The sequence below is a fragment of the Vidua macroura genome, chromosome 1 (genome assembly GCF_024509145.1).
Source record: "Vidua macroura isolate BioBank_ID:100142 chromosome 1, ASM2450914v1, whole genome shotgun sequence".
Classification (NCBI taxonomy): Eukaryota; Metazoa; Chordata; class Aves; order Passeriformes; family Viduidae; genus Vidua; species Vidua macroura.
In genome coordinates, this window is record NC_071571.1 from 23,486,296 (window position 1) to 23,511,847 (window position 25,552).

At 39.5% G+C, this 25,552-nt stretch overlaps 3 protein-coding genes and 1 long non-coding RNA gene across 10 annotated transcripts in view; 2 read left to right on the forward strand and 2 right to left on the reverse strand.

Moving 5' to 3' along the window:
• Positions 1–4,420, forward strand: part of RBM48 (RNA binding motif protein 48) — a 6,517-nt gene extending 2,097 nt beyond the window's left edge. For all 5 annotated transcript variants that reach the window (XM_053987680.1, XM_053987523.1, XM_053987596.1 and 2 more), the window contains exons 2-5: positions 362–552; positions 666–811; positions 2,714–3,249; positions 4,240–4,420. In XM_053987680.1, the coding sequence (XP_053843655.1) occupies positions 362–552; positions 666–811; positions 2,714–3,249; positions 4,240–4,323 (957 nt within the window). In that variant the 3' untranslated portion in view covers positions 4,324–4,420. The remainder of the gene's footprint in view (positions 1–361; positions 553–665; positions 812–2,713; positions 3,250–4,239) is intronic.
• Positions 4,421–4,564: 144 nt separating this feature from the next.
• On the reverse strand, positions 4,565–9,483 carry CLXN (calaxin). Its single transcript, XM_053988222.1, has 6 exons — positions 9,343–9,483; positions 8,956–9,111; positions 7,361–7,465; positions 6,239–6,390; positions 5,329–5,433; positions 4,565–4,777 (listed from the first exon to the last, which is right to left on the reverse strand). The coding sequence occupies exons 1-6, from the start codon at positions 9,398–9,400 to the stop codon at positions 4,730–4,732; spliced, it is 624 nt and encodes a 207-aa protein (XP_053844197.1). The 5' UTR covers positions 9,401–9,483; the 3' UTR covers positions 4,565–4,729.
• A 2,477-nt stretch (positions 9,484–11,960) lies between these two features.
• Positions 11,961–25,082, reverse strand: FAM133B (family with sequence similarity 133 member B). Of its 3 annotated transcripts, none has more exons than XM_053987924.1 (11): positions 24,926–25,082; positions 21,329–21,426; positions 20,567–20,645; positions 18,312–18,386; positions 18,106–18,138; positions 17,654–17,722; positions 16,962–17,057; positions 15,744–15,791; positions 14,012–14,107; positions 13,688–13,732; positions 11,961–12,143 (listed from the first exon to the last, which is right to left on the reverse strand). In XM_053987924.1, exons 1-11 carry the CDS (start codon positions 24,947–24,949, stop codon positions 12,057–12,059), a joined length of 750 nt encoding a protein of 249 aa, XP_053843899.1. In that variant the 5' UTR covers positions 24,950–25,082; the 3' UTR covers positions 11,961–12,056. The 3 variants fall into 3 exon arrangements, with proteins under 3 accessions (XP_053843899.1, XP_053843980.1, XP_053844072.1); XM_053988097.1 differs by having other exon boundaries at positions 12,058–12,143; positions 13,684–13,732; XM_053988005.1 differs by lacking the exon at positions 13,688–13,732.
• On the forward strand, positions 12,442–17,755 carry LOC128813303 (uncharacterized). The gene is made up of 3 exons (XR_008438994.1): positions 12,442–12,519; positions 12,960–13,115; positions 17,671–17,755. It is a non-coding gene; the product is annotated as an uncharacterized LOC128813303 (long non-coding RNA).
• Positions 25,083–25,552: the final 470 nt, after the last annotated feature.

The window sequence follows — 25,552 nt, forward strand, 5'->3', positions numbered from 1 at the left end:
AGTGTTTTTTTCTGTATTTTGACAGTAACTCCTATGAACTGGTTATTAGTACATCTTGCATGGAAGTTGGCCAGAGATGTAAGAGGTTTTACTCAGGAACTGGCAGTAGTACTCTGTGCAGAAAAGTCAAGTCTCATTGGTATTTTACTATGCATGAGAGGCATGAGTTCAGCTCTTACTCAGTGATGAAGAGGTCCCAAATAACCATGCACTTACTGCCCTGCAAAACAGAGTACATAGGGGTTTTCAGCATCCTGAGAGGATTTGGAGGAAAACAGAGAACATGGAGAAAATGCATGCCTTTTCCAATAAAGCAAGAATGGGAATGGTTTTGAATAGTCTTTGTTTTTGTTTTTTTCAGGTTTACACTATCAACTTGGAATCTCGCTATTTACTTATACAAGGAGTTCCTGCATTAGGTGTTATGAAGGAGTTAGTTGAACAATTTGCATTATATGGTGCCATTGAGGAATACCATGCTCTAGATGAATATCCAGCAGAGCAGTTTACTGAAGTGTACCTTGTAAAATTCAAAAAACTGCAGTGTGCAAGGTATTGGACAGGGCAATATCTGCCTCTTGCTGTCTTAATCATTTACACCTTCTATACTTGCAATGTGTTAAGTAAAATCCTCAGTTTTGTTGATAGACTTTAATTCCCTTCAGGGTGGCAAAGAAAAAAATGGATGAACGAAGTTTCTTTGGTAGTTTGCTGCATGTGTGCTATGCTCCAGAATTTGAAACAGTCCAAGAAACTAGAGAGAAGTTACAGGACAGAAGAAAGTATATAGCAAAAGCAACAAATCAAAGAGGTTCGTGATTAAATTTTCTATAGAATCCTGACTAAATTTCCTGTAAAATTTTAATGTTCTTCAGGACTGGGTGGGATTTTAGCTAAAGTGCCTGTTAAAGAAAACACTTTTTACCTACCTCTTTTAAAGGTGTTATAGTGTGTTGACAGTGGCCATATGCCAGGCACCCACCAAAGCTGCTCACTTACTGCCCTCCACAAACTGGACAGAGGAGAGAAAATTTAACAAATGGTTCATGGGTTGAGATAAGGATCAGGAGAGAGATCACTTATCAAATACCATCAAGGCAAAACAAGGTCTACTTGGAGACATAAAGTGAATTTATTACTAACAAAATCAAAGCAGGATAATGAGAAGTAAAACAAGCCCTTACAAACACCTTCCTGCCTTCTCAGGTCTACCCCCTACCCCAGCAGTGCAAGGGGACAGGGAATGGGGGTTATGGTCAGTTCATCACCCATGGCTTCTCCTGCTGCTCAAGGAGAGGAGTTGTTCCCCTGCTGCACCGTGGGGTGGCACGGGAGGCAGTTCTCTGTGAACCTCTCCAACATGAGCTTGTCTCATGAGCAGCAGCTCCCCCTCCCATGGGAACAGTCCTGCCCAGACTGCTGCAGTGTGGGTCACTCCTCCACGGGGTGCAGCCCTTCAAGGTCAGGCTGCTCCAGCCTGGGAGCAGGGCCCCTCTCCACGGGTCTCCCACAGGATCACAGCCTCCTCCCAGGCATCCACGTGCTCCGGCCTGGGGCTCCTCCACGGGCTGTGGTGGATCCCTGCATCCCCACGGCCCTCCATGGGCTGCAGGGGCACAGCTGCCTCACCATGGCCGGCACCACGGCCTGAGGGGAATCTCGGCTCCAGCGCCTGGAGCACCTCCTGCCCCTCCTGCACTGACCTCGGTGTCTGCAGGGCTGTTTTTCTCACGTTCTCGCTCTGCTCTTCTCTGGCCGTAGTTACAACTGTGCAACCACTTGTTTATTTTCCTTCTTAAATCTGTTACCACAGAGGTGTCACCACCATTTCCAATCGGCCTGGCCTTGCCCAGTGGCACATCCATCTTCGGAGCCACCAGGAACTGGCTCTGCTGGACATGGTGAAAGAATCTGGCAGCTTCTCACAAAAGCCAACCCTGTAGCCGCCCTGCTACAAAAAATCGGGCCATGCACACCCAATACAGAAACATTTTAACTATATTTACAGGGAGACATCTGTCAGTGTGTAGAGAACTATATCCTTTTCAAAGTAATTTTTTGGCTTTGATTATGACTAAAATAATGAAATGATTAACCTGTAATAATGAAGTATTTCCTTCACTTTTCTTTCAAAATGTTACCAGAAATTTAAAGCACTGGCAGGAAATTTGGGATCACACTTTCACCCTTGTTCCAGCCTCCTCAGGCATGCCAAAGGGACAGTTTTGGAAGGAATAGGACTATACCAGAACCTTAAAAAAAAATTCTCTGGCCTACATCTTTGCACTGGGGGAATGTTAAGAATGGACTGTGTTTACAAAGGCTCCTGTACCACAGAGTTCCCAGGCAGTGCTGAAGGCTGGGCAAGCTGAGGAATGAGCAAATGGCTGAGCACAAGCTTCTCCTTTCTTGTGCTCACATACTTGGGTATCGTTATTCATTGTGTGAGGATTTCTAAAGGGAGTAAACCCACTGATTTTTAACATCAAAGCGTCTGGGTTTTTATTATAAACCAGCAAAGGCACTAGACTGGAAAACTGGTTTGAAAGTTGAATTTGTTATATTTGAAGCTTGAAAATAATCACAGAAAGGTAGCTGGGAATCAAATATCACTGGTATTGTTCCTGCATTTATATCAAAAGTTTTGTTCTTGGCTATTAGAACTAATAATGACATGAAATAATGAAGGTGCTTCTTTGTTGTTGTTTTAAAGATTGCTTTGTGTTAAAGAAAGTAGAAGGCCCTAAGAAGACAGCCTCAAAGAACTCTGAGCATGACTGTTCATGGAGTACATCGGGATCAAGTATAGCCATGAACTGGGATCCATCCTGCTTTGCAAGTTCTCCTGGGGTATCCCACAACACAGCATATCCATCTGGGAATCAGAATCAGAGCCTGTTAACATCTCCACACTATGATAACAATTGTACTGAAATTTCTGGGTACTTTGGTCAAAACACATCTTTAACTCCAAGTGTACATCCAGGAGTGTACACTCCACCAGCTTCCTTAATGCAGCAAAGAATGGTTCCAGCTTGCAATGGAATTGATAGGTTTATGCCACGTACAACTCACCTACAAGAACGTAAGAGGAAGAGAGAAGAAGGAAACAAGTTTTCCCTCATTGGAACAAGTGAGGACAATACTGAAGTTGTTATTGGTCCACAACTACCAGAAATACCTAAAGTGGATATGGATGATGAGTCTTTGAATACTTCAGCTACATTAATTCGAAATAAACTGAAAGAGGTATGGGTTCTTAAAGTTCTGATAGTTCAAACATAGGTGCTGGTTATCTATAAAAATAGTGACTGTCTGATAGCTTTATTCAGCATTTACTCATTATCAGTTTATCCGCCATTTAAAGCTAGTGCTCTTACTATTTAACTTTTCCACAATCTAGAATATTGCAGGCAATTCTACTCCAGATCTCTTACACTACACTTGAGAAAATGTAAATGTCAGTGCATGTTCTTACATGATTTTCAGTAAACTACTTTTATTTTCTCCACATGTGAAGGCATGATAGTTTTGTAGGTAGTCCTGCTGACTCCAGTGTGCTACTTGTATCTGGTTTCTGAAAGGAAAATAATGGAAGTCAGAGTTCAATGTAATTTTGCTCCAACATTTCTTATGCCATTAAAAGCAGTACAGAATCACTAATTCCATGCTGAGAAGCATGTGTTAATCTATATATCCTTTTATGGAGGATATTAATCAATTAGCAGGTCAAACATTTCTGATAGAACATTTCATTTACATTAAGATATGAAAAAGCTCCCTTGACTAACTAGATTGATTTGAAAGCACATATCTTATAAATAAGCACTCTTTATATTAAATACCTTTCTAAAATACAAGTCAAAATACATGTTTCTGCTTTTCCTTTGTTTCCTGAAATATGTGATTTTATAAAGCACATTAAACCTTGCTTAAAAACACCTGTTAGGAAGAAGGGAGATGACATATGTAATACTGTATCACTGACTATCTGAAATCAATTTGTGTAGTTAAATACACAAATGGTAGGGCTGAATCTTCTAAGTTTCACCTCTTTTGTGTTTAATGCTGCCTTTGGTGCTACTTTCTTCCTCTAGTCAGCAGGAAAATTCAATACAAGTGTGATGATAGTAATAAATCCCTCCCAATACCCAAATCTTGGAGATGTGGCCTTACTCTAAAATGAGCATAAAAAAGTAACGGTTACAGGTTACTAATTTTTTGTCCCCTCCAATTTAGGTAGCAGATTCTGTTTCAACGTCTGTGGAAAAACCAGAGAGCAGCTCAGCCAAACCAGTTGTAAAGCAGAGAAGAAGAATATAGATACTGCTGGCAGTATCTTCCAACAGTCCTTTTGTAAAGAATATAGTTTAAAATATGTATTTTTTAATGTAAAAAATAAAACTTTCTTTATACTGTATTTCCCAGTGATTCCCTGTTAAAAATTGTGTCATTTTGTTACTTGGAATGAAGAAACCAATATACTGTATTATTGTTGCAGTGTTGTCCTGTGTACCTCCTATTGTAACGTATTTTATATAACTCACAGAAAACTCTATTTAGGTAGAGTTACAGAAGTAAATTCATTTATTCTATAGATTTAACAGCAAAGGAATACTGAAGCTTAGGAGCAACTTGAAATATGACTGGCTTTACTATATCACGAAGAATGGTGAAGATGAAGACCCCTTTTAACAGAATTCAGCAGTGGAGTTACAACTTGGAGTTACTATTCAGGAATTTCCCGGAAAATTTTCTGTTCAAATGACATACTGCTCTGTTAAAAAAAAAAAAAAAAATTAATTTTCAGTTAACTAAAGGATTTCTATTTAGTCAGAAAAGGTACTGAACTGAAATGTGTATGCAGTAAAGACTCTCTCTTGCTTTTTAGCTTAGAAAAGGTAAAGCCATAGCATTAATGGTGTCATCACCAGCAGACCAGTCAGAATATTCAAAGTTATAGTTGAAGGAGAAATTAAAATTTTAACTGCTCAGCAGTAGGAGTGTGTCACCAAGGAATGATCTGGCATGGAGGGCAAGAAGGCCCAGCTGCAGAATGAGATAAACTGGATGGAAACAGGAATGCTAGAGACTGGGATGACCATGTACAGGACTGAAATTTCCCTTAGTGATGAGATTAATATCTGCAGCATTGTGCTGCAACAACCCTGAAGTGGGAGTGCTCAGGGGCCACCTTTGGATAGCAGAACTGGCACTGAGAGGATGAACTCAACATTGGCTTAAGATACCCTGACATTCACAGGATTGGTGCAAGTGTCTGTAAGGAACTGGCTTGTGCAGTTCTTTTTGAACTCAAGGTTAATGTACCTTTATGTCTGGCAAACATGGTCCAAAGGCTTCTAAGAGAAGGTTTTCATCTCTGACTGCTTTTTCAAAGTCCATAAAAGAAAGCTTGCCATCACGATCATGGTCCTGCAAAAGGAAGGGAACACTTCAGCATAAGATTATTACCTGTAGTTTTGTTTAACAGGTGTTTAAAGAACATGGATTCTATTTTTAGTTAGATTTGCAAATTTGGCATCTTCAGTTTATGCTCAGAAAAGATTTGTGTGACTTGCCTCTACCTAAGGCAAAAGGGTGAGATTGAAAAATTGAAAAGATGGTCTTAAATAAAAGGAGTTGGGATGTAAGACCTGGTTTGAAGTGAAAATTTTTGACCACCACCATGTAAGAGGAGAGTATATATCTTGATTTGATTGAAGTATTGACAGAATGTCCCCAGATGCTCTGATATTCTAGATTAAGCACTGTAAGACAAGCTTCACACTAATAACCTTGAGTTTACTATTCTAATAGAATACATACGAATAAATAGGATAAAGACATTTCATGATCAGTTGATAAAACACAAATATACTTAAAAATGAAGCTACTGCAGATGCCTGTACTGATGGAATAAATGCAGCTTACACTTTTGAGTTTTCCACTTCTGACTGGGCTTTTGCTTTGAGTGGGCATGCATAGATGTATATGCACATACATACCTGCTAGTTTATACATAAAGTTTACAGTACATTCACATACTAAATTAATTATTTCATATGAGAATACTGGACTGGGACTCATTAGATCTCATATATTTCTGGCTTTCCTCAGGAGACTTGCAAAATCCTACTGTAAATAAGATACCTTATTTTGTTACCTCATAGAAAGGTTTTAAGTGTTGGTTAGTGAATGTTTGAAAGACCCTCAAGTATCACAGTAAGTAAGTACTTGCCATTTTCTTCAGTGCTATCTCTACCAAGTCCTTAACTCCCTCATCAGGCTCTTCATCTGCTGGTTGTATGAGAAGGCTGTGTTTCAGCATTTGAAACATTTCCTCTTTCGAAATGTATCCATCACCATTCAGGTCATAAACAGCAAAACAGTCTTTTGAAATACAAATAAATATGAAGTTGATTACAAACTATAATCACGTACCATTCAAGTTGTTACCTATATACAGAAAGTGTGAGCTGTACATTATCAACTGAGCCAAATTTATCATACATATGCTGAAACACTCCTGGCAAACACTTGTGACAGACAGCACTGCATCACTATACACTAGCATCTTCTATAGTGCTTGCAGCAGGAATGTATGTTTTACTGTTTGTGGTTGTACTGACATGCTGAATTACAACCTGGGCACACATCCTAATTCTGTGACACCCCTGACCACTTTCCAGATGAATTTATATAATGCAGTAGGGATGGCTAATGCTGCAACCTAGGAACTATGGAAACAGGCTGTCATTCTCCTTTTTCTATTGTTTTTTTCCACCCCACATGCCCTATTTTTTCCCCTGCTGCTTAAAATTCTAGAGTTCTTGCTATTTTTTCTCCTTCATCTTTCTCTATCATTACTGTGGAGGTTCTCATTACCATCTTACAGTTTTTCCATCTCTGATTTCAACCTGAAGAACTGCTGGAGCTAATGCAACTGCGACTGTGTCCCCACTGTGCCAGTAAATGAATGTTGGCACTGATCTTGCTTGGCTTGAGACTGTTAATTAGCCAAAACCACATTAGAGATTCATCTGCTTCTTTCTAATTTTGTGTGTGAATACAAAAACATGTATTTTGTCAAAAGTGTATGCTGTAGAATAAACTTCAGTTTAAATGCAAGATTTTGTAAGCAACCAAAAATGTGGTGGCTGTGGTAACAGCAGTTTACACAGGAAAAAACTGTCTCAGAGAAGCCATTTCAGAACTCAGTTTCATTGCATTAAACTATACAGAAGAAAACTTTTCAATTACCAAATACTTTGTAAGAGTAACTACTAAATTATAACAAAAGCAATGTGTTGTTATCAATTCAATCATTACTACTAAATATTAGCATACAGATCGATCTTACACTTCATCTTCTCTTCCAGGGTCCCCCGAAGTAACACTGCTAAGCCTTCCACCCATTCTACCGCAGTGATGCAGCCATTGTTGTCTTTATCAAAAGTGCTGAACACTAGGAAGTGTATTAGACACATCTCAAATTTATATGATAGGGAAACACAAAAAAGCAATGTTTTCTTAAATTCAGTAAAATTATAAATTATCTTTCTTCTTAAGAGGTTTGTCTGCTTTCACCAATGTAAGATTACCGTTCTTGACTCTGAGATGTAACAATGAAAGGGATTCTGCCCCTCAGTTTACTGATCTTCCACTCCAGAATCCTGCCTGGTAAGATTTTGTCTGATCTGCTGCCTTACTGACTTAAAACAACTACAGGAAGTATGCTTCCATGCAGATGTAAAGCAAATAAACCAATATCCTTTAAAATAAGGGATAATTCTGCATACAGATTAAGATTTAAATTACTAGGTTTTGTCTCGGAAAATCTTGGACAAAATAATCCTAGAAACGATATATATTAAATCTACAAAGAAAAATAACCTTTTTTCTGTCATGTAACAAAATATTTTTCTTTTCCCTTCCCTAAGCAACTTTCAATCACACAGCTTCGCTATTCATACAGCCTGTAATATAGTAATTCAAAACCAAGGAGTTCAGAGCATCCACTAGCATCTGTAATAATATGTATTTTAGAATATTAATTAGTGAGTTGGCTGAAGGAACATCTCTTCATGCAGTCAAGCATTTTTGACTGTGAAGACAATAGATTTGCTTTTGCAAACTGAAATCAGCCCCTTTGCGTGTAAGCATTAAAACAATTTTTAAGAACGTGTAAGGTTATGTGAGGTATCTTCCAAGACACACTTGACTTGCTGCATGAAATTGCAACAAGTTTTTATTTTATGGCATGTAAGTAGCTCTCCTGCTAGAGACATGGAGAAAGTTGAACCAATGGGTGGCTCTTAGCAGCCCAAGACTGAAAGAAGGGCAGACTTACGCCTGCTCTGCAATACTCCTCTAGACACCTCTACATCAGAGATCATTCCTTCGACTTTCACAGTGACTGCAAACATGTCCCTTGTTACCAATCTGCGAAATCACTGTATTTTCAAGGGGTTATTTGGCTCATTACTCTTACTTCCTTGTACTATCTGCCCAGGCCCTTCAATGCTCTTCACAGAGCCTCTATTCCCAGCGTTACCCGCTGTATGAGAATGCCTTCCCGGGACTTCCCGGCCTGAGCTAGAGCTGTCGCCCAGCAGCGACCGCAGCTCCCGGTGGAACCACCGGAGAAAAGAAGAAAGTGACGCTGCCCTCTTCCATCACGACACTATAGAGGCTGCGACAGAAACAGCCACAGGGCAGCCAACGTCCTTGGGCTGCTCTGCCTCCAGCTAGAGCGTGAGCTCTCCTGAACTAAGGGAAAACCGTAACCGCATAAAAAAAGAAAAGATGCCATTTTCTCAACAGCTCCCGAGGATTACTCCTCCTTTGCTGTCCCAGCCGGGACGAGACGGCGCAGTTTGGTACGGACACACTCGTCGGGTCGGCAGCGTCATCCCGACCCCTTCCACGGCGTTCAGAGCCGTGTGCCCGCCTCACCTCGGTCCAACACCACGTCATCCGTCATGCCAAAGGCGTTGTATAGGGTGTCTCGGAACACGGTGCGGTCGAAGCCGGCCCCAGCAAACTGGCTGCTGGCTTTGGCCACCAGCGTGTCGAAGAGCTTGACCAGACATTCCACTTCGCTTTTGGTAACTGCCCGGCCCAAACACAAGCAAACACAGGTTGTAAGTTAAGCTGGTCAAACACGAGGCAGGCACAGGAACACGCCAGAACCATGACACCAATAATCACCCCCCGCCCCGGCCCCAACCGCTGTCCCTAAGAGGGCGCCGGTAAAGTGCCTCCCATGAGAGGCGAACAGGGCCACACAGGATGAGCACGGGAACAACCCGGGGCGGCTCCTGCAGCCCGGGGGGGACTCACAGTGCTTGGCGGATCGGGTCAGCGAGTCCACCAGGAGCTTTCCCCCCTTCCTGCTCATGGCGGCCGGGAGCTGTTCCCGCCGCCGCTGCCGTGGCAACGCGGGGTGGGGGGGTGACCACGGCCCGGCGGTGCCGCTGGGCCGCACGGGCGGGTCAGACATAAACACACACAAGCAGAACAGAGATCAAGTGTTAACACGCATTCAGAAAAACTGCAGTCGTAAAAAATAAAACAACTGCATTTTAAGTGTCTAAAAATGTTTGTGGGGAAAAAAAGAGCTAAAAGTTACAACGTACAACATACAATAGTGCTTGTTCATCTACTGTCAGAAGGCACAATTAAACCACTCTTATTCCAACATTGCTCATTTTCTACTTTGTCCCTCTGCTGAAACTTGGAACATGCGTGTAGGTGACACCCCAAACCCCCAACACTGTCTCACGACCTCGGTGTGGGCACATCGGTAAAGCTGAAAGGCTGAGACCAGCCTCCACCTTTCCTTCAGGAAAAAGGGCATGCAGGAGCAGACTCAACCTATTTGTTAATGTATTGCAAACTGAAGCAGTTCCCTTTCAGTACTAAAGCAGCTTTGTTGGGAACTGACAAAGCCCATAAGCCCCTTAAGTGGCTACACCCCTTCCCAAGCATGACAGCAGCACTCCAAGCCTACAGCTGAGCAGAACAGATAGTTACAGTCACACAATTAAAATTACATACCAGCTTAGGTATTTGGAAGACTGGGTCTCATTTCCATTTTTATTTCTTTCTGTGGCAGGTGGTTGTGTAAAAGTCAAATAAGGTATCACACAGGACAGAGCATTTATGCTACGGTTCATTACAGGTTCTTTTACCAAAATTGCAACACCACAACTTAAAAAGAAAATAACCCCAACAAAATTAAACACAAACCCCAAACCAAACCCCTCTGTTCACTGCATATCACCTTTATTTTAACCTCACTGACAAGAGTGTCTGTAATTGGTAACATCAAGCCCAAGAATATAAAATAGTTGATGAAAATATTACTATTGTTTAGATGCACATGGCTGCAACAACTCAATGGTTGTATTCTCCCAAGAACTTGAAGACAACTTCTCTGTACAATGGCAATATGAAATCACCTTTCTCCCACATATTTTAGTTATGGTTTGCAGACTAATAATCAATGTCTTCAAAGTCCTGAAATTCTTGGCAACACAACATTTGAAACATCTGTATGCAAGAGGTAAGTTCTAAGTTAGCACCTGTGCAATGGAAAAAAGGGGTAGATCAAAAATACAATCTATATTTGACTACCTGGGATGGATGGGCATTTGTTAAAGGCTAACAGAAGGCCCAGCAATCAGTATTTCAATGGAAGATGTAGTAAGAGTTTCATGTAAACTAAAATCAAATGGTTGCTCATGTTTTCTTGTGGGCACATTTAATTTAAAAAAGCTTCTTTTCAGTTATCTAAAGCAACTAAACTAAAGTAAAACAGCTTTATGAGTTAGGTCAACATTCTGTAGCCCTCAAGTACAAAAATATAAATACAAACTGTTTAAACAGTATCTTTAATGAGATTCTGGCAGTAGTTTTTTTATCTAACAAAACACATCACATAACAGATCTGCCACTGAACTTGCTCAGAGTAAAATCAGCTTCAATATGAAGCTGTTAAGGTATCAAAACCCTGCTTTTTACATGCTAAATAACTTCAGCAAGTGTGCACTTAAACACAGCAATGAACTTAACTATAACTAAATACATACATGAAAATCTGCATGTAAAATGTAATTCATAGAACTGGTTACAACAAATTATTACCTGCATTTTGTTAATTTAAAAATGGTACAAATCATGCAAAACAATTCTAAAGATAATGCAAAGAAAGCTACCAGTGTTTGCAAGAAGTTTTCAATTAAACCAAAATTACATTAAATGAAATACGCATATTTACTAGCAAAGGTCTATCGCTATTTTGAAAAAGCAGAGGTAAAATCTTCAGGTTTTGAATGTCAGTTATACTGCAAAATGTCATTGCTCTTGCTTAATGCAGAAGCACATGCTTGGAAGCTCAAAACTGCTCATTCAGGAAAGTCTGCTGACAATAGCTCTAGCTTCCCAGGAATGCAGAGATGCATGGATTAAAAGTAGCAAAGATTTGCAAGAATCAAAGGCAAAGGCACCCTATTCAGGTAGCCAAAATGGTAGCATTCCCTTTCTCATAAGCATGGAGATGGTAATGGGGCAGATGATCCACATTTCTACAAAGGCAGCCTTTTAAATGTTATTGTTAATTTTCCATTAGCAGACACCAGCTTGTAGTAGTTTAAGCATAATATTAACCTGCAGGATGAACTTGGGATTTAATTTGTCCTGATTTACAAATAAAAACTTTTACTAATTCTTTAAAAGACTATTTTTACTATCTAAAAAGTTTAACTTTTATTTTCCAATATTTTACACCTTAGCTGGCCTACCATCTCATATTGTCTCAAACATCTAACACTTCTTACTGGAATCTTATCAAAGTTGTACCTCATGTATTAAGCAGCAGGCAATAACAATGGGCTTTCCCAGCACAGCTGCATCTGGCTGGCTACTGAAAGATTAGGAATATTTCTAAAACACAGGAAAACTCATGCAGTTTGGTAAAGTTTGCTGTCATTTCACAGTTTAAGTTTCCTTTAGTCATTGCACTTCTGTTGATAGTCTCCGGTTGTTTTAAAATATTATTCTGAATCTGAATTTGAACCAGCAGTCTTCTTTTTCTTCTTTTTACCATGTTTCTTGTGCTTCTTTCTCTTTTTTGTTTTATCCTGGAAAAAAAAAAAAAAAAAAAAAAGAAGTTATTGTATAATACAATTGCCATCAATTACATTCTGGTAATGCAAAATGAGAACCAAGGAAGGGTATCTTTTGAAAGACATTTCAAAAGAGATTTCTACAGAAGCCTACTGAGAAATCACAAAAAGAAATACTTTACCCAACAATTTGAACTATTATGAGCAGTCTTCAATTTAAATTTATCTCCACCATGGTATGGCTTTTTTACACCTCTGATCACTGTCACTATTACATTTCCTAATATTTTAAATTCTTTTCAGAGCATTATAGATTACTGAGAAAGTAATAAGGAAGTGCTGACCAGTAGTGACAGATTTGGGAATAACTAGGATGTTTACAGATTTTAAAGTAAGTGCTTAAATTCACTGTATAAAATTATCTAGCTCAACTGCACTTGGCTAGACTATCACTTCTACCTTGTTAAAATAAAACAATTATGATCTCAACTGTAAATATAAATACACTCAAAATGACCCTATTGGATTCAGTCCTAAAGGTAGTACACTGATCACTCTAATACAGAAGCTAAGAGATGCAATCTTGTCTTTTTCAAAGCAGAATTTCAACTGAAATTCTCAAATAGATGTGGCACTGCATAAATGAAACAATCACTATTAAACTTTTGTTTTATACATATTCCTTACACATACAATTCTTTTATGGAAAAGACCATAAGCAATCACTAGAAATGTTATGGTAAGTGGTTCCTATGAGTCTGAAAAAACAAGCAAGTTCCATGGAAAAATGTGTACTGAGTATCACTGATACTCCTATGCCTGTATTTTTAGGTGACTAGTGTAGACCTTCCCTTTGCCCTACCTTGTGTGGACAACTGAGATGCCCGATAAGTAACACTGCTGCTGACAGGGGAGAGAGATACAAAGACATCTCAAGTGGGCATTTAGGATCCCAAACCCAGTATACTCCTAACTGAGGAACCTCAGGTACACGTGGTAAATCTGAATTCCATATAAATCACTGCTGAACCTTCCTCTCACTTTCACCAACAGATACAAAGAAAAAATATTGAGAAAAGTAGCAGGTTGCTAGCAGCTTTTTATCTGGTTGGGAAATGAGTTATAATGGCATAGATGTTGCAGCAATTTTGTCCTAAGGCCCTTTCCATGGTGGCAGAGAAGGCTTAGCAAGGAATTCCACACAACACTAATGAAGGAACAGCCCTGATGTCTGTCTGTGTAGCAAATTGCTCCCCTACTTGATACACACAGGTATTAGTAGTTCTAGAATGTCGATACAGAATAAAATATATTCTACAGTTAAGTGTTAAAGTTGTAAAAATCTCAAATCACATATAGGTAAAAGAGTGATAAATTCTTCTTTAATTCAACAATTGAAAAAGTGACTTCAGCAAGTAAATAGAGAACTTTTAATTTAGATGTAACAGTACACTAATGCTATGAAACATTTGTATCTATGAAAACCGTGAAACTAGAAATTAACCAAGTACAGAGTATTTATATCTTAAAACTACAGTATGAGTAAGAGGGATACTTGCTGTTTTCTCTTTTTCCTCATTGCTTTTCTTCTTTTTCGCTTGCACCTAAACAAAATTAAACCAAATGTAGTATCCATAAAAAGCTGATTCTCAAGAAAATTAATTCAAAATTACTTGTAGGTGATAGAAGCTAGACTAAACAATCCTTAAGTTTATTTTAAAAGGAAAAATACAAACAACTTTGAGTGCACTGCATTCTTCAATTCAACTGTACAGTGCAGAACAGTTTCAACAATGTATTAAATCTAAGCTAGTTCACTGATTTGCTCATGAATCAGTAAGCTACAAGCACTGTAACATCTGAAATTGAGGATTCACACTGACCTCCTCTGTCTGATCCGATTCAGATACAGATTCTGACGATAAAGGTCCATCACCACGATCTGCTTTCTTCCTTTTCCTGTGGTGATTTTTACCTTCCTACACAAAATAATATATTTGTGAGTAAAGTCGGACCTTTCACATTTTATAAAACTTCTGCTTAAAATTTAAGATTGAAATATCACTTCTAAGTCGTGAAATATTTTAAAATATTATTGACATTAAACTAATTCCATCATCATCATCAAATTACCCTACCAAACTGTTAAAATCAACTTTTAGTGCAAATAATAATTTTCTGTATATTCCTTTTTCTTGTTACCAAGATACAGCAACTGTCTAAAAGCAAGAGGAATAATAACAGTCTCTTATTTAAAATAATAACACATGGAGGAGTAAGCATTTTAAAATAAAACATTTCACCACTTTTTTTAGCTACTTTTAAGTAACTAGTAACTGAAGATGTCTCAATATATGCCAAACATTTTAGCTTCAGACTCTTGCTTTGTTTGTGAGAGGAAAAGCTCCCTCTGTATTCGTGTTGAACCAGGACAAGCTGTCCCTGCCAGCTGTACTTTCAACACATCATATTCCATTCCAGTGCATTTACAAGACAGGATTTTTTAAATTTCGATGCTGTGTGAGATTGTTTTGATGAGCTACTTTTCTGCTGCCTGCACTTCCTTTGCTCTGGACAAGGCAATGTGCTCCTAAGATTGAAGGTACTTTCTCTCACTCAGTTTCTAAGACCAGAAACTTCTGAAAAAAACTCATGACCAAGTACACAGGACGCAGCCTATCTGACACATGGGGGATCTGCAAGTAGGGGAAGAAAGACCTCTAGTTCTCAAGTGCCCTTTGCTTTCAGAGGTTGTGTGAAAGTAGTGCTACAATAATGGACCATGGTAGATACTTGGTCTTCAAAGAGAAGCCATTCAAAAGGATGAGATGGGAAATGGACACTGTAAAATAGAAGCAGTAGCAAGGGGGGGAAAATCAGTACATTTGCCTTAGGCAATGGAGAATTTGTACATCAAAGTCAATACTATTGACCAGAGCAGGAGTGGCCAACATGATAAGAAAGGTAACTGGAGAGAAAGACTAGGGTGGACTCTGAAAGCATTTTTAGTTTATCCACGGTGTATGAATAACTAAAATTGAAGTAAAAAAGATTGTTTATATGAAAGATAATGGATGAGTGTACAAAATGGTGTGGTGGTGGGCAGAACAGAGGACTTTTATGCTTAGAGAAATGGCAGAATAAGGTAATTTTTCTTAAGCTAATATATTTTCTCTGCAATTCTTCAAAGCTGTCGTAAGTATACTATCTATAATTATGACTACATTTAGATAAAGAGATCCTCTGCTTATGTTTCTTAATTTACAGCAACAAGTCAATAACCTACCAGGTGTGCCACTGAAAATATCATCACACATATTTTTAGCTTAATGTGACAGCTAAAGGTAAACCCCAAAACACTAAGGATGCAGCTGATCTTTAATTTACCTTTGTAACAAGAACAGATCCATTGGTTTTCACTACAATTACTAAACCAGGAGCTGAATCCAACTAAACTTCTACTTCAAACTCGGTGCACTGAATACCTTATGACTGTGTGGGTTTGCACAGAAAATTTCCACAGATGTAAAGTGAGGTATTCAATATTAAAAAAAGAAATATCCATTATGTATGCAACATGCAGTTCTGATTGAAGGATTTCAAGGATAAAAATACCTTCTCTTTTTCACAGTCTTCCTTTGACCTTTTCTTTTTTGTGCTGTCCTAAATAGAAAGGAAAAAAAATCACAACAAAATAATTTCATTAAAAAGGAAGAAATCTCCAAAGCAGTCTGGCCAATAGTCTTTTTATGTCTGTTGAAGGTAATTCTTCAAGATCGTTCTTTCTGTCTTGAAGTTGACAAGAATAATATAAAAAGCTGTAATTTTGATGCAGCTGCTAATCTCCTTATCCAGCAGCATGGAAAGGTCTGTAGGGAATGAGGTAACAGCATCCTTGCAGGACACTTAGCCTCTGGGAAGGATACCAGCTATCACTGCTGTGACCACATGTAACATGCAACAGCTGGGAATCTTTTTTCTTTACCCATGTCCATCTCTGCTGATCAGATCAGGCTGAGCAGGTATTTTCCTTGAGTTTTCTGCAGTAAGGGTATCTCTGGATCCGTTTATGTAGCAGAAGTTTTTAACCTCCCATTAGCACAAATTCATAGATGTCTGCAAACAGTCATTCATTACAATTTATATCCCACCAAATTAGGTATTCCAGTGAAAGCCTGTGATAAAGTCTACACAGAGAATCTTAAAAACTCACTGTATTATTAATATTTAAGCAAGAAGTACAGTAACTATACACTGTAAGACAGAAAAACACAAACAGAACAAGCTGCCTTGTGTATCTTCACTTGTTTGTTCATTCAGTAAGCCCATGTAACTACATTGCTACACTTCAGAAAAGGAAAAAGACAACTTCAATTTAATATGCATTTGGGAAAGGCTCAGTTGTCCAACAGGAAACTATTCAGATATTTAGAAAGGCAATGTTCTGGCCACTGCTATCCAGCAATACCTGCATTTTCAGATATGGTGTTCAATTAAATTGCATATTCAGAAGACATTTTCAGTGTTAATGAAGTATAAAACTACACATTTGAATGACAAAAAAGCTGCATATGTCTGGATTCAGAAAAATGACTACAAATTGCTGGAATAAAGTACGCTCATTTTCCAATTACTTCCACTAGGCATGTGGCCAGTGGAGGCAGATTCCACACTGCATGTGGACGATACAAGTGCAGCTCAGGCCCTGTGAGAATACACGGCTTTAAATGTGGAAGATGAAAATCCATATTAATATGTTGAAGTCAGAAATCTTTATGGTTTTATAACCCCAAGCAAGAAAACTTGCCAAGAGCAACACATCTGCGTATTTACCTTGCTGTCTGACTCAGATTCTGAAGTTGTGCTTGCTGAAGATTTCCGTGAGGAGCGATACTTCTTCTTCCTTCTTTTCTTCCCTTGCTTTTTATCCTATCCATAAATATTGTAGAAAAAGAAAGAAAAACACAAACGTGAATTTATTCTCACTAGAATTAAGTATTTACATTAAATGTAAAGAAAAGGAAATATCAAATTCCTACATGTTATAATGTTCTCCTGAGGAATAAAGTACACTACAATTGATTATTTTAGTGGAGGACCTTCATAACTCTTCTGCATTGAAAAAATGCAAACTGGTGAAAAATCCAGGTTCTCTAGATTCTGTTTATTATTTAGATGTATGCTGTAGAATCTGATTATCTGTAACAAAGATTTTTGCTAGAAAGTAAAAATGGTATTTTTGCATTTTTATGATTAGATAGGGGATTCTGTTAGGAAAGCAGTTCAGTGTTAAAATGGATCCAGTTTAAAAGCTAGGATGCCAAAATCTGTAGTGTTCATACAGAAACTATTGACTGGATACATATGTCTAAAATTAATTACTTTATTATATATACCAAATGCATAAAAACGAAATGCTTTAATCCAAACTAGCCCCTCAAAATATTCTAGAACATATTATCAAAATCTGTATTAAATAAATCTCATGAACAAAACATGATAGGTTCTAGTAGGTTAACTCTTACCTCATCTTCTGAATCAGATGAACTGCTGGAAGAATCAGAGCTTGATGAAGAAGAGGAAGATGAAGACAACTTGACCAAAGACAACAAAAAGTGAAGCTTGTGAGATGCAGCATTTTGTCTGGCAAATACTCAAAAGCCTATTCAAACACTCCCTTTAAAATGTCTTCATTTTCAAAGCATAACCAATACAATTTTACTTCTGAGAAGCTGGTCTTACAGAGATTTTTCTTAAATAAACTTCTAAACCACTTCTAACATTTTTCTTTTAGTAATAGCTATTTAATGCTCTTTTCCTCCCTTTAATTTTCCCTGTACCAAATATATGCAAACTTTCTAAATAAAAGTTAATTTATTATCTAAAATCAAAATTACAGCTATACTTTCCAGAACTTAAATGACAAACAGGAACAACCCCAAAGCAAAAAGCTCAGAAAACTGAAAATTTTGCTCACCCTATTAGATTTCTTCTTCTCCTTTTTCTTTTTCTTAAAAATAGAACAAAACAATGTTACTTTAGCATCATTTTCTTTTGGCATGCATTTAGGTTTATGAACTCTGATCCTGGCTTTTAAAATGTATTCACGAAATTCTGTGTTGGCAGCATTGATGATAATACCCAATTCCAAACACAGAATGTATACAACCAAAAACAACTTACCTCTTTTTTTTTGGAGGAGCTCTCATTTCCACCCAGTAATTTCTCCCTGTGTTTTTCCAGTTCTTTCCTCCAATTCTAAAAACAAAACCAAACAGAAACAATAACAGGAGTGTCATTCCTGAGCACTATTTTTTAAGCTCTCCTCTGCCTGACATTATAATTTTAACAAAACCCACAGAAAATAAACAATATATAATGTTAACTAAAGCTGTACTACACTTAATTTTACAGAAGATTATTATTTAGCAAAATACAGTGTTAATGTTAACACATTTAAGTTCAAGTTATTTGGCTTTAAGAGACTGCCATTTATCTTGAAGGTCATCAATTATGGTATTTTTGCTTTTGTATCACAGTCTTCTTGCTAGAGCACTTTAGAAAACCAGGGTACCCTACCAGAAAACCTGTGATTTTGTCTTAGTTCTAAAAATCACCTGAAACAAAACTTCAAGACAGCTTCTCCTGGCCCTTCTTCAACATACGGGTGTCTCTAGTCTGTATTCTGGACCTTGTTGGTGTCAGCAATAATTTTATCAAATTACTATACACATCTTCATAGAAACACTTTTATTTTGTTAGGCCAAGCACACCACATGAATGAATGAAAATCTCCTCTCATTCCTGCTTTTCAATTCCCCACCTGGTCTCTAGGTCTACCTAAAATGTCCCCTTAAAGAGCTCTGAAATATCCAACCTGCCCCCATGAAACTCAAAGGCTGCTAGGTTCAATCTGCACTGTCAGAAAAATCATGTGTTCCCTTCTTTATTATTCTGATCCTCACAATGAAGCTGTATTGGTACTGTATTGGCAAAATAACAATGATCCACATGTTGTGCAGAGGGGACAGAAATATCAGGAGTCAAGTAACCTGTGCAATGCAGGATGATATACAGATCCCCACATGAGCACACTGTGAATTAGCTGAACAGAGCTGCTGAGGGACATGGCAGATTAGCCAGGAAGCAGTGCTGTGTGTAATGCGCTTCTGTGGACCAAGGCAGCATCTGTGTGTTGTGTACTTTGATATACTAGGTACCCAGAGCTCTCTGAGGGGTCTCTCACAACAGCCTGTGCTTCATTATTTTAAAGACTGTGCTAGTGTTATGTTTTAAACAGAAATGTCTGACAACTATCAGTAAAACAGGGGAGACAGCACCTCCTTCAGAGACCTGTGATCTTTTCAGGCATCCAGAGATTTGTTCTTAGGTGCTTCAGGAATAACTCGTGGCCATGTCACGATTCCCTGCATCCCTTCCTACCCTGCTACCATACTGAAAGGTTGGTAGCTTCTATGCATGCAAATTTCACTTATTTCACATTAAACAAAGATAAAATCAGGAAAGGAATATTATAGAATACTAAACCAAACTCACCAAGCTAAGACTCAGAGTGCAAAACAACTGATCCTCTCAGAACAGCACCCCATGGCCCTCCACATTGTGGTACAACTTCTTAGGCAAAAAGGTACAGCAAGAGTACTATGGGTACTATGCCCTTCCAATAACAGAGGAGGAGCATAATCTACTTCAACCAGAAATTTATGATGAAGATTACTGAAGCTTATCTCAAGATACCAGGACCCAAGAAGGAACAGAAATAAAAATTCATTGCATACTAATTTCTCCCTTGTATAGAACAGGAGTTACATGTGAAACTTTCTAATATTGTGCTGATCTTCAGTAGGTAAAGAACACAAACATCAGAACAGCTGCATGTATATCAGGAAAACAGCACATGTTGTAATCAGCTTCGGGTGAGAGAAAAACAAGTGCTTCATAGTCCTATCTGACTGAAAGCCATTGTTTGTGCCTTCTCCCATAATATTACATGTATATTCCTTGCCAAAGACATCTGTTTCCAGTAATGTGCTTTTTTTTCACTGTACTTGGATTCTGTGACCTTAAACAAGTGAATATTAGCACAACAGACTTTGGCTTATCATACCTGAAGATGTACTGTTTAATTTATTGATCTAAGCACATGCATTTGTATAAATATATTTACATTTGTGACGAAGTCAGGTTTTATTCACCAGCAATCTAAAAAATTTTTTATATATTTTTTTCTCTGAACTGAAAGTAGCTCTTCACTGGTTAAGTTGTAAACTCAATTTCCAACGTAAATGAAACAAAATAGTTACTCATTAAAAGCTCGAGCGAAATGAAATATTATGGCTACTTGATATTGTAAATGATAACAGAAGTAGCATGTTAGATAACAGAATCATGTATTAACAGCTAATGACATTACCAACCTCATTCATCTTTTCTTCAAACTCAGCCAAAGCCCTGGATCCTTTCTTTTTCTTTTCTAGTTGCTCTTTCACTTCTTCCCTGAATGAAAAAGATGGTAGATTCACAATTTTTCAATTAAAAATACTTTCTTCAATGTCTAACTTTTCTGTAGTTTTTTTGAAGTTTAGCCTTGGTTGAACTTCCAAGAGAAGAATGAAAGCATCTTAGATGTTACATATATGGTAACCTAACCCTAATAACTTAAGTACGGTTGTTAAATCCCTTCAAAAGATCTAAAGCTAACTTTGCAATTAGGTAAACTGTTCTCTAATTTCTCATGAGGGCAGGCAAAGGGATTGAACATAAAGTAAGTTGTTGATAATATCTCAAAGTGATGGTTTTGGTGGGTAGGGTAAACTGAATGCTAAGAATACACCAGCAAAATGGTTCTTTTAGAGATTAATTTGTTTACAAATTAAATATATCTACAAGGTTTAGGTATTATAATTTGAGCAAGAGGTAAAATAACATTTTCCTCTTCTGAGAAACTGTTGCAAAACAATGTAGACAACTGAGAAATATATATTTCAAAATGACATCCTATTGTTTTTAAAAGAGGAGATTGAATACATATTTAGAAAATAATACCTTGGGCAGCACAAGAAATCTTTCAAAATCTATTACTGGATCTGGGAACGAGGTAGGCACCAGTGACATTTTAGTAAGAGGGAACAAATCTTTTACTGAAGAGGTCAAAAAGGTAGACAGGCACTGCCACTTACCATGTTGGTCTTGGCCTGTTCAAGTAGTCTTGTATTGTTGGTCCTGAATTTGGGGCAGGACCTCGTGCCCTCGCCATAGCTATGGGATTCATATAAGCCTTGAATATGAAACAGCAAAAAGAAATATCAAATTCATCAGTTACACTATGATACCAAAATATCTTGTTTGTTCTTCATATAAACTTTTTATCAATCCATGAAAAATAATTCTGACTTGTTTCTAAGAATATAAAATATTTAGCTAAACCAAGTTTATTCAGTCTGGCAGAAAGACTCAAGTAAGTGCTTTCAGCTGAAGTCATACTGTGGCAGAAAGAACTGAACCACAAAAAGACCATGTTCCTTACAACAATTCCCTTCTTTAAGCAATTATTTTAGTGTCATGATTTCTGAAATATTCTTCTTTGGGATATAGAAAATGTAATTAAATTTCAGCTCTCCCTCTCTGGGACAACTGATCCTATGCCTTTAAAGTTCTGTTCAAAATTGCTGACAGGAGTCACTAAATTCTGCACGAAATTTCTTGCACCAAAACAAGAAAGCAGTGGTACTTTGCTACAATTATACGTGTATCAATATTCTGTGACTTAGGGCTGTTTAAAGGAGGAAAAAACTCACAAAACCCAAACACACATAATCCAATCCCAATGTTATCAGGTATTCCATCTTTCAAACCTATGCATCCTCTTTGTGTTACAAAAGACTAAATTAAAATTTAGAATTCATAATCCACCTCACCAGTCAATGGAAAAACTATTCCATATTTTTTTTTATGTCACAAATATTTTTTTCATGTGAAAAGGAGGTACATATACCCCCTTATCTCATTCATTTTTATCACTATATCATCCCAACACTTTACTTCTGCAAAACATAACACACACTGTTCTTACTGTTAAGTTTGGAGACGAGGAAAAAGATCAAATAGCCAAAAAAATTACTTGCTTTGGTTGCCCAATCTGAGACAATTTTTAGAGAGTACATTTTGTAGATCCAAAGCAAAGATTTGGCCATCTGTGTAGCTCTCACGTGTCCAACATTGCTTTTTATCAGGCGTTCAGAAACCACCATGCACATAAGTGAGCATTTGTGAAAGCTGTCAGAGCAGCTGCTGCCTCCCCTTCTGTTGCTCCCACTGCAGAAGCAGTGACCACAGCAATGCTAGTTTCTGGACTGGACTGCAAGGAGGCTGGTGGCCTTCAGCTCTTGGGGATACATTTGGTCCTGGAGGAGGCACTCCAGGCTCTGCCTGGAATGAGGCATCTGGCTGGAAAGAAGCACTGCCCACACACATTTAGCTCAGATTCACCAGCTGGACCACTCTGAAGCAATCCAAAGACTCCTTCAAGCGGAGCATTTTGTGACTCAAGTTGACTTTGCAGCTCTAAGGGGACATTTGCTGCCGTTTCTTGGGGCTTTGCTTTGTTGTTTTTATTCACACAAAAAGGCTAACTAACATGGGCAAATAAACACAGAGGTGTGCCAATTGAAACAAGTAGCGGATGTATGCACTCAAGTAGTTACAACACTTAGAAAGGCATTCACATGACAAATCTAAAAATGAATAATTGAGTTCAGCTTTGAGTGAAAAAGGACCTCCTCTAGGAATGCAGGACAGCACTATTTGAACACTGTTTTCACTAAAAAAAGGTAATTTCAAGGCATGAGATCCACTAGAAACTTGGTTTACTCCAGTGAGAACACTGACTTTTGGTTACCATTCAAAAAAAAAATCACTAAAGCTACTTTCCTACCTGAGCTAACAAGTCATGAACACCTCACCACTTCCCAACAAAACTCTCTACCTGCAGAAGAGGCTACAGCTATCAAATGGTGATTTTCTACTTGCTCAAACTGCCCCTGGATAACTGGCTAGAAAGCATCCTCCCTTCACTGGCTTTCTTGAATGGTACCACAGCAAGTACTTTATGACCATGTACTGCTCTATATTCCAGGATTAGGACATTTATGTCTTAAGACATGTTCTTATAATTTCAACCAGGTTTGTTTATGAAGAATTACTTCACTAATAAACATTTCTGTAAAGTATTTACACTACTTTGCCAAAATGCATGTCATTAGCCAGAAGGAGCGTGGAAATTGCACCCTCAACAAAAAAAGTGATTGTCTGCACATTCATTTTCTTCTTTTGGTAGTTTCCTCAAGCAGGTATTAACCAAGGTATTTGCTGCATAGCTTCCTTGCTCATGAGAAGTGTAAGGCACCTTCTGTCAGGCAGGGTTCTCTGGGCTAGCAGTACTATTGCTGCCTTGCAAGTACCCTGTAGATGTGCAAAAAGCATGTTTATTTTGTATCTCCAGAAAGTCAAAAACGATGGTGTATTTAAGAAGGGACATGGCAGAGAATAACAGTAGAAATCTCTATGATCATACATAAGGAGCAAAGGGTCCTGTATTATAACTTGTCTGTATGTTTTATGCCATGATGGCATAATAAACCTTATATAGGAACATAAAGATTTGCTGACATTGGTAGGTATATCCCAGCTGTCCCATTAAAAGAAAATTAAGAGTAAATACACACCTGAAAACCTTATAGGACGTTTCAATCATAGATCCAGTCTTGAAGCCTAATACACTGTCAGCTCTTTCTTAGTCAACAAAGCCAAAAAAGGGACTTTGCCATCTATCTATACAATATCTGAGTCCTTCGTGTCTATTACTATACTATTCCACCAAGGTTTGCAAAGATGTGAATGGATCTGAGTATGAACTCATAGCATATACAAGAAAGAAACAGAGAAATGGAAAAAATGAAAGTATTATGATTTGTGTTTAGTCATAAAATTCAGCAGCAAACTTACAATGTTTAAGTGGTTATGAATAGAAGGTGAAAGGCTAACTGGTACAAAAACATTGAAAGAAAAATAGGAGGAAGGATGAATGTGTTTCAGCTATGTATGAACTCAGGCTCTGCAGTCAGGGGTGTAGAAGCGCATTTTTTGCCTGCTGAGCGCTGGCTCCCGAGGCAGCAGAGTGCTGCGTAAAGCTCAATTTCAGATCTCTCAGGTATAGCTGAACTCCAAGTTTAAGGAAATGCGGCTTAGCTAGGATCAGAGCTACTTCAGCGACTGCTGCAACTCCCATTGGGAACATTTTATTTTTGTAGGGACCAGGCCAGCATCTTTATCACCTTCCCTCGACAGATCACAAAGCAGGCGTCAGTCACGATGCTGCAGGATTTGACAAGGCAATCAGAGGTTCTGCCAGGGAGCCTCGAGCACGTGCCGAGGGAGGGACAACCCACCCACGCGGGGCTCCGGCCGATGCCGGGGCGCCCCGGGCCGGGCGGGGCGAGGCGCAGGGCACGGCCCGCCTTTGTCGCCCGCCGGCGGGGCCCCAAGCGCGGCCGGACCCCGGTCCCGGCGCCGCGTACTCAGCCGGCCCCCGGCAGCCTCCGGCCCGCCCCGGGCTGCCCCGCCGGCCCCGGGCCGCTCTTGTCCCCCGCGGCGGCCCCTTCTGCCCCTCCCGACGGTCGGAGCGCGGCGGCGGCGGCCGGACGGGCCCGCCCGCGCCAGGGCCCGCCCGGAGGTACCGCAGCTGTGGCGGAGCCCAGCCGGGCTGCCGCGTTACTCACCACACGGTTATCCCGCTTCCCCATGGTACCGCCGTGACCCCGCGCCGCCGCCCTCCGCCGCCTTGGCCCAGCCCAGGGCCCTTTCCCGCGCCCGGGAAGCCGCGGCCCCTCTCGGCCCCTCTCGGCCGCGGAGCTGCGGGAGCGGCGGGAGCGGCGATGGCGGCGGCCACACAGCGCCGCCTGCTGGGGCCGCGCGCCTCCGCGCCGGGCCGGCCCCCGGCTGCCAGCGCCCGCCCCGCTCCGCCCAGAGCTGCCCCGGCGGGGCCGACGGGCCGCGGCCGCAGCGCGGGGACCGGCGGGAGGTAGGGGAGGGAAGGGGAGTTTTACTGCAGGGCTTCGGGTAGGGCGGTGGAGACACAGAATCACAATATGGGACAGGTTGGAAGGGCCACAGTGGGTCGTGTGGTCCCATTAAGCAGGGTCGTCTTAGGGCACATGGCAGAAGATTGTGTCCAGACGATTCTTGAATATCTCCAGTGAGGGAGACTCCACACCCTCTATGGACAATCTGTTCCAGTGCTCGGTCACCTGCACAGGAAAGAAGTTCTTGCTCATATTCAGGAAAAACTTCCTGTGCATCAGTTTCTGTCCGTTGCCTCTTGTCCTGTTGCTTGGAACCACTGAGAA

Bases quoted from the DNA above. Each gene is read 5' to 3' on its own strand.
- CLXN (XM_053988222.1), bottom strand. From the start codon at position 9,400: ATGAGCAGGAAGGGGGGAAAGCTCCTGGTGGACTCGCTGACCCGATCC. The intron at 9,112-9,342 runs GTGAGTCCCCCC...TGGGCCGGGCAG, and splicing joins GACCCGATCCGCCAAGCACT to TTACCAAAAGCGAAGTGGAA. The intron at 6,391-7,360 runs GTAAGATCGATC...GTATTTCAAAAG, and splicing joins CCTGGAAGAGAAGATGAAGT to ACTGTTTTGCTGTTTATGAC.
- FAM133B (XM_053987924.1), bottom strand. From the start codon at position 24,949: ATGGGGAAGCGGGATAACCGTGTG. The intron at 15,792-16,961 runs GTAAATACGCAG...CTTTCTATTTAG, and splicing joins AATCTGAGTCAGACAGCAAG to GACAGCACAAAAAAGAAAAG. The intron at 14,108-15,743 runs GTATTTTTATCC...TATTTTGTGTAG, and splicing joins AAGACTGTGAAAAAGAGAAG to GAAGGTAAAAATCACCACAG.